The 14,413-nt window shown below is 38.2% G+C and overlaps 2 protein-coding genes across 2 annotated transcripts in view; both read right to left on the minus strand.

Annotated features, from left to right (window-relative positions):
- Nucleotides 1–2,787, minus strand: part of mmaa (metabolism of cobalamin associated A) — a 10,083-nt gene extending 7,296 nt beyond the window's left edge. Inside the window, exons 1-2 of the mRNA XM_037690557.1 lie at nt 2,348–2,787; nt 745–867 (exon numbers count right to left, since the gene is read on the minus strand). Of these exons, the coding sequence (XP_037546485.1) occupies nt 745–867; nt 2,348–2,750 (526 nt within the window). The 5' untranslated portion in view covers nt 2,751–2,787. The remainder of the gene's footprint in view (nt 1–744; nt 868–2,347) is intronic.
- A 9,809-nt stretch (nt 2,788–12,596) lies between these two features.
- Nucleotides 12,597–14,413, minus strand: part of smad1 (SMAD family member 1) — a 40,543-nt gene continuing 38,726 nt past the window's right edge. Inside the window, exon 6 of the mRNA XM_037689849.1 lies at nt 12,597–12,997. Within this exon, the coding sequence (XP_037545777.1) occupies nt 12,854–12,997 (144 nt within the window). The 3' untranslated portion in view covers nt 12,597–12,853. The remainder of the gene's footprint in view (nt 12,998–14,413) is intronic.

Below are 14,413 nucleotides of genomic sequence, written 5' to 3' on the forward strand. Positions count from 1 at the left end.
GGTTCTGTAGGTCACTGAGGTTCTGTAGGTCACTGAGGTTCTGTAGGGCTATGCCAGCAGTTTTGCTGCACATCCTGACAATCCCTGATTGTTTTTTTCATGTTAACAATTCAAAGCAACAGATGAAAGTAAAAGTTAAAAAGTGACCATATTTTCTGTCACTGCTACCGTCTTTATTTACCTGTTTTTATTTATTTTTTTATCTTAATATGTATTTATTGTTTCTCCTCCTATAGAAAATACATCTGGACCTGCCATTCTGTGTTTGTTTCTCCTTCCTGTTCCTCTCAAACTCCAGCCAGTCAAAGAAGATGGCCGCTCGTCCTGAGCCTGGTTCTGCTGAAGGTTTCTTCCTGTTAAAGGGAGTTTTTTCTTTCTACCGTCTCCATTGTGCTTGCTCAGGATGGGAGACTGTGACGAAGTGAACATTCAATGCATCTGCTGGCTTCCTTAGATAGAGAACTTTTACTAACTGGTTTTTCTGTGTATGTGAAAGTTTCCCTGAGACGACTTCTGTTGTGACTTGGTGTTATATAAATAAACTGAATTGAACTGTGCTCAATAGAAGTGGAACAAAACCTCAAATAAAAGATAAGGTTCTTTTTTCCAACAATGTTCAGTGAGGTCATCTGGACAGTTTCTGTTTTAGGTTCTTTTATTATGAATAGCCAGGACGTGCATGCATCCTGCACATGTTTAGCCTGTTTGTATTTTCACTACCTCAGCTGAGTCTGTGGTTGTTACCTCCTGTGGTGCAGGACGACGGGTCGACAGCCAGCACTGCTACTTTATGTCCACGTCCTGTTAGCATCTTTCCCACCACTTCAATAAAGGAGGACTTCCCAGCTCCAGGAGGACCAGACAGACCTGAAAATAACAGAAAGAAAACTGTAAAGTTATTGAGCCTGTTCTGTCTGTTAGCAAAATATCTCATGAACCAATGGGTGGATTTTTAATGAAACTCTCAGAAAGTAATCAGTAGACGTGCATCCACAGCTCAATAGCTAATTGTGTCAACCCGATTAAAGATGACCGTCGCATCTAATTACCTGCTACACACATCAGTTTTAGAGAAATTGAGCATTAGCGTGACAGCAGCTCAAAGTTAATCCCAACAAATTCTCTGAGCAGACAGTGCAAGATATGTTTAAACGTTTGGCTTGCAAAGTTGAGTAATATGAACTCCTTAAAGAATAACTAATACTATTTTTTTTATTTTTGACTTTTAACGATCAAAATTGTATTGTAAATCTTTAAAACTGGCCTTGATCAATTATTCTTCCCATAAGGTCTTTCTTTCTAAAGATCTTTAAAACATGAACAGTATTGCTGCACTTTGGCTGCTTATGCCCTGACATGACTTCTGTTGTGACTTGTATAAATAAACGGAATTATTTTCTATTTTCTTCTTGATGTACGACTTCTTTTAATTCTTATATGACCAATTTTTCATCAAGACACTAAACACAGAACTATGAAGCATTCGAATATACAAACTCAAGCTAAAGGTGTGACGTGCATCTCTCTTGAAAAGGAGTCCTCGTGACTCAGTGAGACTAATCTGTAGAAATAAAGACTGAATAAAAAAATAAAGCAATATCAAGTATTAGAGAGTATCAAGACATCGTAAATGTTTGCAAAAAACAACAACAAAAGAAATCTTTGGTCAATTTGTTACCAGCAGCCTGCTTCAGACACAATTTGTTCACATTTCTTTAAATCTATAAACATAAAGTTTTTATTAATCCATCCATCAGCTTTATTCACTTCTTCCTTTTTGGGTCGCTGGTGCTCATGTCCAGCAGTCACTGTGTGAGAGGTGGGGGACACCCTGGACAGGTCTCCAGTCCATCACAGGGACACACAGAAACAACCACTCACTCTCTCACACCTAGAGACAATTTAGAGTTACCAATCATCCTAACATGCATGTTTGTGGTCTGTGGGAGGAAACTGGAGTACCCGGAGAGAACCCACGCATGCACGGAGAGAACATGCAAACTCCACCCAGAAAGGGCCCCCGGACCTGGACCTTTGATCCGGTGACCTTCTTGCTGACAGCCCCGGTGCTGGGTCTTTGATGAAAACCTTTTTCTTTCTATGATGTCATAGATACAAAAAACTGGACAAATAAAAGTGCAAAAGCAGCCAAAGTGTAAAGAAAAAACTTTTAAAGACCTTCAGAAAGTCTGAAGTACTGACCAGGACAACTTTCCCAGAAAGCTTCAACTCTGCTGATCTTGCCACTCCGCTAGGACAGTACATTTCTGCTCCAACAGATCCTCTCCAAGTCCATTAACAGTCAATATGAACATTTAAAGTTTACAATTCACTCCAAAAGACAGACCTACTCTGAAGGCCACTGGCTTTCCTTCGTTGCTTCTCTCCTGCTGCCTCCTATGAGCCAGCACCCTGTGCAGCAGCACCTGGGCCAGCTCTTTCCTCCTGGGGTGCTGGGTCTCCACCAGAGTGATGGACTCGGCCAGAGACGCCCGCTGGCCTGAGATCAGTCCATCATACAGTCTCCTCAGCAGTCTCTGTTCAGGTCCACTCAGGTCCTGGATGTGCTGACTGACGACAGAGCTGCTCACACCCCTCCAGGGGTGACAGCTGTGGCCTACAATGACGCTCTGGCAGCAGGGAAAGGAAACCGTGAAGACCCCCTGATGAAGGCAGCGTGGTGTTCTGATGAAATTGGTAACAGCAGGTAAAGGACGGTAGAAGAGGCGAAGAGGACCAAACCGTCTCATTTTGGGGGTCTAGAAGAACAGAGAACGTGTTTATGCTCGTTGAAAGTTGAAAACCAGCCTGTCTTCTTTAAAGTTTTAAAGCAAAGAGCCGTATATTTTCCCTTTTATCCATCGACGTGATTCAGCTAACATTAAGCTAGCTGCTCCAGTTTAATGCCAGGCCGTGACTTCAAAGTTTAAATAACACTGTCGATGAGAAATGTCTCGACAAAAATACTTAAATGTCCAAAGGGTACACTTCCTCTGACCTCGTATTACGAGCACGAAGTTGTTACTCATTAATAGGTCCGCCCCGTTTCATTCATTCACTTCCTGTTTCCGGTGACGTTTAGAAATCAGGACATGATTAAATTCGGCGAATTTAAAAAACGAGCAAGAGTAATAATGTTCTAGGTAAATATTTTATATGCCATTTTTGACGAAATAAGCCGTAATATAATTTTAAATAAAACGAAAAATGTAATAAGTAAGTAAATAAATAAATGAAATTAAGTGGTAAAAACAGTTTTGGCCAGCAGGTGGCAGCAGAGGACAACAATCACGTTGCATGGACTGGACTGTAAATCCACTTTCTTCAGAGCAGTTTACATGTAACTGATTCAACTAGATTTGTAGTCGTAGAATTCATATTATTGCTTTTATGCTATTATGTTGATTTGAATATTTTTTAGATATGAGTTCCCTAAAGGTTACACAGTGTTCAGACAAGATTATTTGGTCAAAGTGACCTGAAGGTTCTGTAAAGGTTTCATTTTAAAATGTTGTGACTTACTTTCGGGGAACATTTAGGAGCTGGGAATACCTTCCTCTCTAGCATCACCACTTGTTGACTGCTTTGATTTAGCAAAAATAAATAAATAAATAAAATTAAAATAAATAAAATATTTTGGTTGTGTGTGTGTTGGTATTCTGTGATTTTTATTATTTTATTTTACTTTCCCACGTTCAAGCTGCACCATATTTTTCAATCAGTACATTTGAGTACCGGTAGATGGAAAATCTTTCTCAATGAGAGACTCAAGTCATCATTAAGGGGTGATGACAGGACCCTTGGAAGTAGAGGTGTGGAGGGTGCTGTAGCACCCCTTAACAAATGTCATAAAACATGCACAAATGCAGGGCTTTTAAAAAAGATACAACACGTAGTTTTTTCCCATTTATTTCTCATCAGTGCTGCTGTAGAAGTATGATTTGAAAGAATATTTAGGATTTAGTTGTATTCAGTTTTGTTAAATTATTAAATTTCCTTATCCTCTATGTTTAGGGTTAGGAAGGGATCACAGAGAAAGAGGTCATTAGTCCATCACAAGACCAAAACGTGAAAACTCAAAAGACCAACAAACATGCTCTCACACTCTTACACAGGTCAGTTTATTCAGTAGGGGTGTCCAAACTTTTTGCAGAGGGTCAGATTTCATAAGTATGTGTGGGGGCTGATCATTCAGCCTGACATTCTTTGAACCATTAACATTAAATGCAAATTAACTCTTATTATTTTTTTTATAATTATTGCAAATAGAATACTTTTCAGTTCTTCACACAGAACACATAAATCTAAGTTTTTACCACATACACTTTCATATTTGAAGACCACATCAAATGAAGAAAAAGTCTGATGCTTTGGGAAGACTGAACTTAACTAGGTTCATTTGAAACATTGCACAGTGCTATCCTGATGCTCAGTAATCCAGGTCCAGAATTTTTTGACCAGTAAGTTGTAGGTTTTTTTTATAATTTGCATGCCCTGCAACTTATACACCGAAGTGACTTATTTAATGTTTTTTTTTCCATATCTATTAACCAATTTTTGGCTGAGATATGACCGTTCTCATTCTGACTGAAAATATTGAACACTACCATTTTCAGCCTTTAGATGGCACTCGAGGTTTATGGCATGCTGGTGTATCATGTAATAAGTAAAAATTATATTAAATTCTACTTAAAAATTAAATTATTACAGGCTGCTTTTGATGAGGTGCAGATTTGTCTTGAGCAACTAAAATTGGTCTTAAATGCTGATAAATCTAAAATAATGTTTTTTTCAAATTTGTTTGTCCCATTGGAGAATATCCCTCTAATAAAAACTTCACAAGGTAAAGTTCTCGAGAGGGTCTCCTGTTATAAATACCTGGTCTTAATTATCGATGAGGAGCTTTCTTTTAAATCTCATGTGAAACACCTAATCTCCAAATTAAGGATGAAGCTCGGGTTCTTCTTTAGAAACAAATCATGTTTCTCCCTTAGAGCAAGGAAGCGTTTGATCACAACTACTTTTTTACCAGTACTTGATGCTGTTTATATGTGTGCTTCAAACAGTTGTCTACAGTCATTGAATCCAGTGTACCACTGTGCATTAAGATTTATTACTGGTTGTAGCTACCTTACTCATCACTGTGATCTCTATCTTAAAACCAATATGTCTTCCCTGTTTAACAGGTGACATGTGCATTGAATGACTTTGGTTTATAAGTCTTTTATTGGCATGCTTCCAAATTATTTGTGTACTTTTATTCGAAGAATGGACAGTAGTTAAGCCTTACACTCTAAGGACTGTTTGTATCTTCATGTTCCTCGTGTACGAACTGAAAAGGACAAGAAAGCTTTTAGCTTTTCTGCCCCTTCAGCTTGGAATGCATTGCAAGCTGAATTAAAACTGACAGAACTTGTTTCATTGAGTGATTTTGAAAACTTAAAAACCGATAAAGGATATCTTGTCAACAGTGCCTGTGTTTTAGATCTTAAATTGTTATTGTTTTAAATTATTATTTATTACAATTATTGCCATTTACTGTTATACTGTATGTTTTTTTTTAAATATATTTCTGAAGTCTTATTCTAATCTGGTTACTTGTTTTTGTTTTTTATGACATGTGCTGCTGCCTGTTCTTGGCCAGGTCACCCTTGTGAAAGAGGTCTTGATCTCAATGGGTTTTTTATCTGGTTAAATAAAGGTTTAATTAAAAAATAAATAAACAAAGGCTATTAATGACACAATGGGCTTGCCAAAGACTGTCACCTTTGTCCAGCTTATATGGAGCAACCGTCAAATCAGCTTCATTTCGCTGCGCCGCCCCAGCGAAATGAAGCTGATTTGACGGTTGAAGTGCATTTATTAAGTAAAAGTTCAACTGAGACACACCTTTACTATAAAGACAAGCAAACAAATATTTGTTTTTAAGTGTTAATCTTGTTAAATTCTTGTTAAAGTCCTCCTGTGCACGCTCCCGCGGTAGCCATTTGGCAGCCGATCGATTTTTGGCACACTGCAGGACCACATTTCCAGGTTGTCAGTGGTGACACGTAATAAATGTGACATAAATGGTAAATGGACTGTACTTATTTAGCGCTTTTCTATCTTATCGAGATGCTCAAAGCGCTTTACACTACAATCTGTGTCCTCATTTACCCATCCACACAGCACTCTACAAAGCTAATTGAACAAATCACTCTAAAGAGACTAATCAGAGCTTTATCACATTCATTCACCGATGGGACACACATCGGAGGCAACGAGGGGTTCAGTGTCTTGCCCAGGGACACTTTGGCATGTGACTGCTGGTGGATTCGAACCCACAACTCTTGCATTGTAGGACGACTGCTCTAACCACTCAGCCACAGCCACCCCACATATACAGCGAAGCAACGTATTTATGCCTTTTTCCACTTTATTAGACATATTTTGACTGATGCGACTTGTAGTGCGGTGCGACGTGTATGGCGGAAAATACGGTAGATAAATCTAACAAGATTGAGTCAGGTCCTTTAGATGCTGGCAGGCCACATATTATTGATTTTATGACAGAGGCTGTGGGCCAGTGGAAATTTGAACATGGGCCACAAATGGCCCCTGGGCCCAACTTTGGGCATGCCTGAACCTAACTTGGAGAATCTACTTGTATAGACGAACATACACATTCCACAGAAAAATCTGCACATTGACATGTAGGTGAGATAACCTCACACCAACCATTCGATTATTTGTTGTTAATTTTTACTTAGCAAATATGCAGTTGTTTTTCAGATACTTTCAATTAGCGATGCTGCTCAAGATGAGGGTCTAGTTCTATACATGCACAAAGGAGTGTTTAGGTCAGGAGTGGGCAACTATTCTTTTCCATGGGGCAACATGAGAAACAGAAAATATTGTGGAAGGTCGGGCCAAATGACTTAACTCAATACTGCATAATATTAATAGTATTTCTTTGTTAAAAGCAGTAAACTTTATTGTTTTGACAAGCTGGTAAGACTGGTAAGAGTATTTGTTATGATTAAGCAACAAAAAGTGAGGTTGTTTTACAAAAAATGTTATTATTCAATCAAATTTCCCAGTACAATGGTAAACTGTGAACTTTTTTTTTTTTTTTTTTACCATTTTTGACATTATATGGAGATCATTTTCAGTCACATTCACCCCAAAACACATTTTGAGTTTCATATACTGTTGGAAGAAGGTTCTTAGCTTTCTAAAGACATCACAATAGTCTTTGTACTCCAAATAATATGATACATCATATAATAGTGATTGTCACTAAACTGTGATTTTGAGTCCCAGTTCACTCCTTTACATTCAATTCAATTCAAAAATACTTTATTAATCCCAAAGGGAAATTATTTGTTGTTGTAACTCGTTATCCTCATTTCATTAAGAGATGTTGTAGATACTGATGGCTGTAGGCAGGAAGGATCTCTTGTAAAGGTCCATACCACAGTGGTTATTCATGCTAGTCTTAATGACTTAACTGTCTTAAACATGTCTACATTTGTAATCTAACCACCTCGTTTGATGTTTTCAGTTCTTTGTTCTTGTTTAGTGAGATAAATCTAGTCTCTGTTGGACTTTATCAAGAGGATTAAAGTCAGGTTGATGCAAAGCAAAGCTGACAGATGATCATTACTGAAAGAGGATCTACTGTTTAACTGGATTTGGTCAGCTTCATCACTGAGAATGAGAAAAAGTAAAAAGCTGCCATTTTACGTTGCAGCTGAAGCTCCAGACTCTCAGCAATGTCATCGATCCTTCTCGTCACTGTTCTTCTGGACTTGCTCATTTGTTTTTTTTTGGTTCAGGGCATATTATAGTGCTTCACAGTCCACCAATCACTCTTTGACAAACCCCCCCTCCAAGAATGGCTTACTGTTTTTAGCCATTTTGTGAGATTTCACAAAGCTACTCTTGGTTGCTGTATTCCTGGATGTGTGAAGCTTGGTTAAAAAAAAAAAAGCCTTGCTGCATTTGTAGCTTAGCTAGCAACGCTTCAGATGCCTGTGATCTCAATGGGATTTGCCTGGTTAATAAATACATAAATGTGAATTAAAAAAATAAATAAAAGCAATACAGTTTTAGTCCACACGAGGTAAAATTAGAAAATATGTTTAATTTGTAATTCCCTTTACACGGCCAGTCAAGAGTCAACCAAAGGGCCGTATGTGGCCCACGGGCCGTACAAAGCCCAGGTCTGGTTTAGGTCATTCCAAATGAATTTCCATATCTAACCTTGTAACAGTACTTGTTCGACTCTCACTCAAGAATTAAACCAGTTCTTTGTCGTATTTAATAGACCAAGTCACTTTGAAATGCTTAATGCATTAGCTGATCATGTTAGTAAGTAAATGGTAAATGGACTGTACTTATACAGCACCTTTCTATCTTATTTCAAGATACTCAAAGCGCTTTACACTACAATCTGTGTCCTCATTTACCCATTCACACAGCACTCTACTAGATCTCTACAAAGCTAATTGAACAAATCATTCTAAAGAGACTAATCAGTGACTTATCACATTCAAACACCAATGGGACACACATCAGAGGCTATGAGGGGTTCAGTGTCTTGCCCAGGGACACTTCGGCATGTGACTGCTGGTGGATTCGAACCCCCAACTCTCACATTGGAGGACGACTGCTCTAACACAAGCTGCCCCTGTGTAACAAGTGTAACACACATTGAGACAGTAAGCACAAAATAAACATATTTAGCAATTGTTGAAACAATTTTATTCAATCCTCCAGGTGAGACTTGATATTAATGGAATAAAACAGCTTTTCTGTGAGTTTAAAGGAGCAAAACAGAAAGAATGTGAACGCACAGACAAACCAAAATACACAATCAGAAAATGAAAAGAAAAACAAAAAACTTGAGTGTAGCAGTTTAACAACAAAAAGCAAAGAGAGAATCAAATGACAAAATCTGCATTAATAAAAAATATTAGGACATCTGTAATCAACACCTTTTATTCAGTCAACAGTTACAATCCTCATGCTCAACATTTTCCTTAGATATTTTAACAAGTCTTGTTTAGTCTGAGTCTAATGAAAGGGTAACTGAAATATTTACACTACCTTTCAAAAGCTTTAGAAAAGCCATTTTTTATTGAAATTTAGTAAAGATCTGTTACTAGTCTAACATTAATTAGTGGTAAAGAACAAAGTGTTTGAACTGAAAACAAATTAAAGGTACAAAAATTTTAATTTTAGCTTAATCTAGTTTTTAAAAACAACATGTGAAAAAGAAATTGGTAAAAAATTTCAAATAAAAAGTTTTGTGATGGACTGGAGTTTAGGGATGTCCCCCGCCTCTCGCACAGGGACTGCTGGATATGAGCACCAGTGACCCCCACCATCCAAAAAGACAGAAGCAGGAAAAGATGATGCATGGATGGTAAAAAAAAAAGCTTTTATACTAATACTTTTATTATTTTATATATATATATTTTTTTTTTGTTGCTATATACAGTATATATATATATATATACTGTATATAACTGTGTTTTAGTTTATTCTTTTTAGTTTATTCAGTTTATTCACACACACAAATAAAATAGCAATGAAAGTATTAGTATAAAAGCTATATACGCACTTTTCCTGCAGCAATAAAAGTAAATTTTAAACTTTAAATGGAATGGAATGGACTTCTTGTAAAAAAGGCCCCCCGGCCAGGATTCTATCCAGCAACCTTTTTGCTGAGAGGTGGCATTTCTACCAACTGCGCCACCCCAAATTGTTTTCCTTCATTAAAAACAAAAAACAAAAGAACCTGGTATGTTTCAGGCTGTCAAATGACTACAATTTAAATGGATTGAGATTTTTTTTTAAATGTGCACACATTTTTTGTTACTTTAAATTCAAAGAACTGTTCGGACTAGAAAATTTTTTTTTAAAAAAGAATGTGTTATACTTAATGAGCCAAACATGCATCCCAGTGGTTCCCAAAGTTGGAGCTGGGACCTAACTGGGTTGTAAAAAAATCCATTTCGGGGACGGGAGCAAGAAAAGATCTACAAAAATAAAAATAAACTTTAAAAACCTTTTTTTTTAAAAGTTTTAACTATCACAAGATAAAAACAGTCACCATGAATGAATAAACATAGATAAGGTTGTTAGCTTTGTAGCATTCTTTACCAGCAGAAGTTGTGGTTGTAAGTCTCTGCAACTTTTATTTTGTGGGTCAAAAACTGAAAGTTTATTTGTCACTAAAGTCCACATTGTTGTGATTATAGGAGAATTAGGGGCAACTTCAACTGATTTGTTGTTTCATATGATGCAGCCCTAAATTCTCTGCTGGCAAACCTTTAACAATGAATTGTTTGAACTAAAGAGGAAACCTATCACGGCATCACGGATTAGAAGAACACATAGATGAGAAATCAGAAAAAGGGCAGAGCAAGTAGCAAATACACCCCGGAATCGTCCAAGAGAAGTTTCTGATCGTGTGACAAAAGTCCAATTTAATATCGGTTAATAAAATGTACCATCATGTAAACCTCACTACAAACTGAAATCATGATGTCACTTTAAAGCTTTTGAAAGACGGTGTATTTAGACATTTGACATGATTTTGTGGAGGAGCACGGAGCTAAAGATCAACTTGACTTTACTTGTTGCCTCGGCTTAATTCAGCTACCAGTCTTTATGTGCAATACCACAATAACTAATCTTTGCTTCGCGAAACCGGACAGCACGGCACATCTTCTAAATAGACACTATTCTCTCCTTTTTTAAATGATTTAGAAACAAGTGTAACATAAGATGAGCAACACTGAAACTATTGTTTTTATGTCCGAAACGTCTTGAGTCACTACCCCATGCTAAACCCAACACGTTACGCTTTGATAAGCAGTTTTTATTCTTGAGTCAGAGCTTCCAGTGCCGGGTTTTATTGATGCACATCAAATTAAACAAGTTTAATTCAAAATGACAGCTCAGACAGTCTGAAGTAGCGCTCCATGGAACAGTTATTATCTCACCTGTTGTAGATAGCTCTGTGAACATTCTCAGTTGAGAGGTTCTAGTTATTCTGACTGGAGTGATGAGCTAATGGCTAGTCTGAGCAAGGCCAAGAATAAGGTGGATATTCTGTGGAGAGGAGCAGGTTTTTTTTCTTAATATTTGAAGTTGTTTTCTTACGGTGTAAATCCAGTCTGCAGGGTTTCCCTAACATGATACAAGCAGGGCGCCCCGCCCCGCCTACTGAACCGAAAAGTCGACAACTGCCGGCACTGACGTAGCGCTAAGCTAGCGGCGCGCAAGACAGTTGCACAAGCTAAAAGAAATTACAGAGGGAGCGCTCAGGTTCCCTCAAGATGATATGTTCACCCCCCCCCCCCCAACAAAAAATGATGAGATGAGCACCCTGCCAAGGCAAGTAATCTGTTTGCTTTTTTCAGCACAACACAGTCAGCCCTCCCAAAAAACTACAAATTATTGTTAAAGTGTTTTTGTTTAAATGCCCATCCTTATAGGATAGCTGCCACCACACAACTGCAGGGTCAAACAGGTCATAATAATTCATGAGAATCCCTTTTTAAAAACCTCTACACTGCAGCCATTTTCATTACATGGCTGTTTACAGAGATCTATGGTTAACTGCAGGGACAACTGAGGCGGCAGCAACTGGCTATAGCACTTCTACCAAGAATATCACAATATTTCAACAAGACAGACGGATCGACCAACCATCCATGATCTTTTCCACTTCTTCCTTTTAGGGTCACGGGGGTCACTGATGCCCATGTCCAGCCATCACTGTGTGAGAGGGGGGACACCTTGGACAGGTAGATCCATCACATGGACACACAGAGACAAACGAGACAATCAAACATTCACTCTCTCACTCACACCTAGAGACAATTTAGAGTCACCAATCAGTCTAACATGCATGTTTTTGGTCTGTGGGAAGACACTGGAGTACCTGGAGAAGACCCACGCATGCACGGAGAGAACATGCAAACTCCACCCAGAAAGGTCCCGGGCCAGGATTTGAACCGGTGACCTTCTCGCTGAGAGGCAGCAGCTCTACCAACTGTGCCACCGTAAGATTAGCCATGTAACGTAAAACTCACAGTGGTGTAAATATTTATAAAACAGCATTCACATGAATTACAATGACATTTTTGAAAAGTGAGTTATTTTAAAGTTGTTTTGGTTTTGGCCCCGCTCAGACAAGTTGTTATTTTGTCAAAGCAGTCAGATTTAAATTCAATTCATCCCAACTGAACTGAATGTACACATGTTCAAAAAATAGGTATTATCCATTTATAACTTTACCACAGGATCCCACTTGAAAAAATCTGAGCAACCTATTTAATATGTACATTTTCTGTCAATTTACTCTATTCAGACAAAAAATACAACTGCAATTTTTATGACTTGGAATGTCCCTTCGCTATTGTTACCACACAAGTACAATGGGATTTCTGAGGGAATATTAGATGCAAACTAGTTATGAGTCAGAATATTGGAACAATGTAAAAAATAAACAAGAACTTGGAGAACGTTATGAGAGGATACTAGTCTTTTGAGTGTGATGCTCTAATTATTACAGTTGGTCACAAAAATCAAGTATCTTCCAGTTGCATCACTTTACCTGTTCCTTTCTCAGTCTGTTAATGTGCCCAATTCAGATGTCCTTCAAGTAGAAATACGCACGTAACAACCTGCCCCATCCTACAAGTTCCAGGTTAAGTTTGTGTTTCAGTCAAAACCACAGACCAGTGACTAAAACACAAACCAGTCTGACACCAGTTAGCTGCTGTTCTTGCTACTTGGACCAAAATGCTGGGGGTGTGAACAGCCGCAGGGCTGAGAGGCCTGGGGACAGTGACGCCTAGGAGACGGATGATATAGGATTGTGGGGGGAGCCCATCTGGGTTAGTACTTTATCCAACCACTGGAGTGGACCGTGCAGATGGATCTCAATCCAGCAGGGGGTGCTGGTCACATCCTGACGGTGGTACTCTGCTCCCCAGCCCTGCAGGGAAACACACAACCTGTAATCATGCTACGTTACAGTGTTAGTTTTTGCATTTTTCTAAGTCTTAATATTCATTGTTGAAACAAAAACGAATTGTTCATCTTTTTCTTACTCATAGTTTTACAGAGAAATGCTTATAGTTCAGACTGTAAGGATTGCTTTGCTTTAACCCATTTTCCTTCAGTAGCTGAGCTGAGAGCTGTTTCTTTATGTGAGGTGGTCTGTTTCTTTTGACAGCTCCCACTCAACTAAGAACTGATGGAGTATTTAAGATAGAATGGAAATATCAAAATATCAAGATTTGGGGGTCCGAGATGGTGTAGAGGTAGGACCCACTTGGGACCAGAAAGTCGCAGTTCGACTCCCTGCCATGCACACGTCATGGTGTCCTTGAGCAATCCCTAATTGCTCCCTGTGCGCCCACATAGCTGCCCACTGCTCCACCTGGGTGTCTCTCAGGTGTGATAGGTTAAATGCAAATAACTTATATCATCATTGTACAGAAACATACAAAGATGACAACACAGAGCACATATCTTTTTGGTCTGTGGGAGGAAACTGGAGTACCCGGAGATATCTGGTCTCATTTCTACAAAATTTAATAGAAATATCAAAGCAAATATGTTCTTGTTTTTAATATTTTACCTTGATTTATAAGGCATCTTGATGTGACTGTGATTATAACTTCTTTTATTTTATTTTAATAGCTTTTTATTGAACTATTGTCTTTACTTTATATGTTGTCTGTCTAAAACAGGTCTCGCTGTGTGTATCTCACTGTATTTTTCGGACTATAAGGCGCACCAGATTATAAAGTGTATTAAGTGAAACAAAACATAAGTCAAAATTTATTCAACTCATTCACAATAACTCTCAACATTGTTCAGTTGTACCACATAAAATCGGTTCAAGGTCATTAAGTACAACCAGAATTAATACACAAGGTGCACCGTCTAGGCTCACTGTCAATTTTTGATAAAAATTTAAGTATTTTAAGTGCACATTATAGTCCGAAAAATACGATAAATGGAACCTCGTGACTCAATGAAACTTTTTTTTCCTTCTTTCGGCTGCTCCCTTCATCAGGGGTCGCCACAGTGAACTAAGTCGCATGAACTCATTGACGCTGACCTGTATAAATAAAGGTTGAATGAAGAAAAGATGGAGCTGAGGTTAAATTCTTGGTTGGCTCAATTGTTGTAAAAACAATGAAAGCCTGCCTGTCCCTATCTACTGTGTTTGAGTTACAACTATCATGTCTTTTCCGTCTAAGGAACCAGGCTTTCTTGATTAACAATTCTCGAGCTTTAAGCTGATCCATCATGGTAAGTTTCATGTTTTGTTTACAAACCGGATTCCAAAAAAGTTGGGACACTAAACAAATTGTGAATAAAAACTGAATGCAATGATGTG

The sequence above is a fragment of the Nematolebias whitei genome, chromosome 16 (genome assembly GCF_014905685.2).
Source record: "Nematolebias whitei isolate Nwh7 chromosome 16, NemWhi1, whole genome shotgun sequence".
NCBI lineage: Eukaryota > Metazoa > Chordata > Actinopteri > Cyprinodontiformes > Rivulidae > Nematolebias > Nematolebias whitei.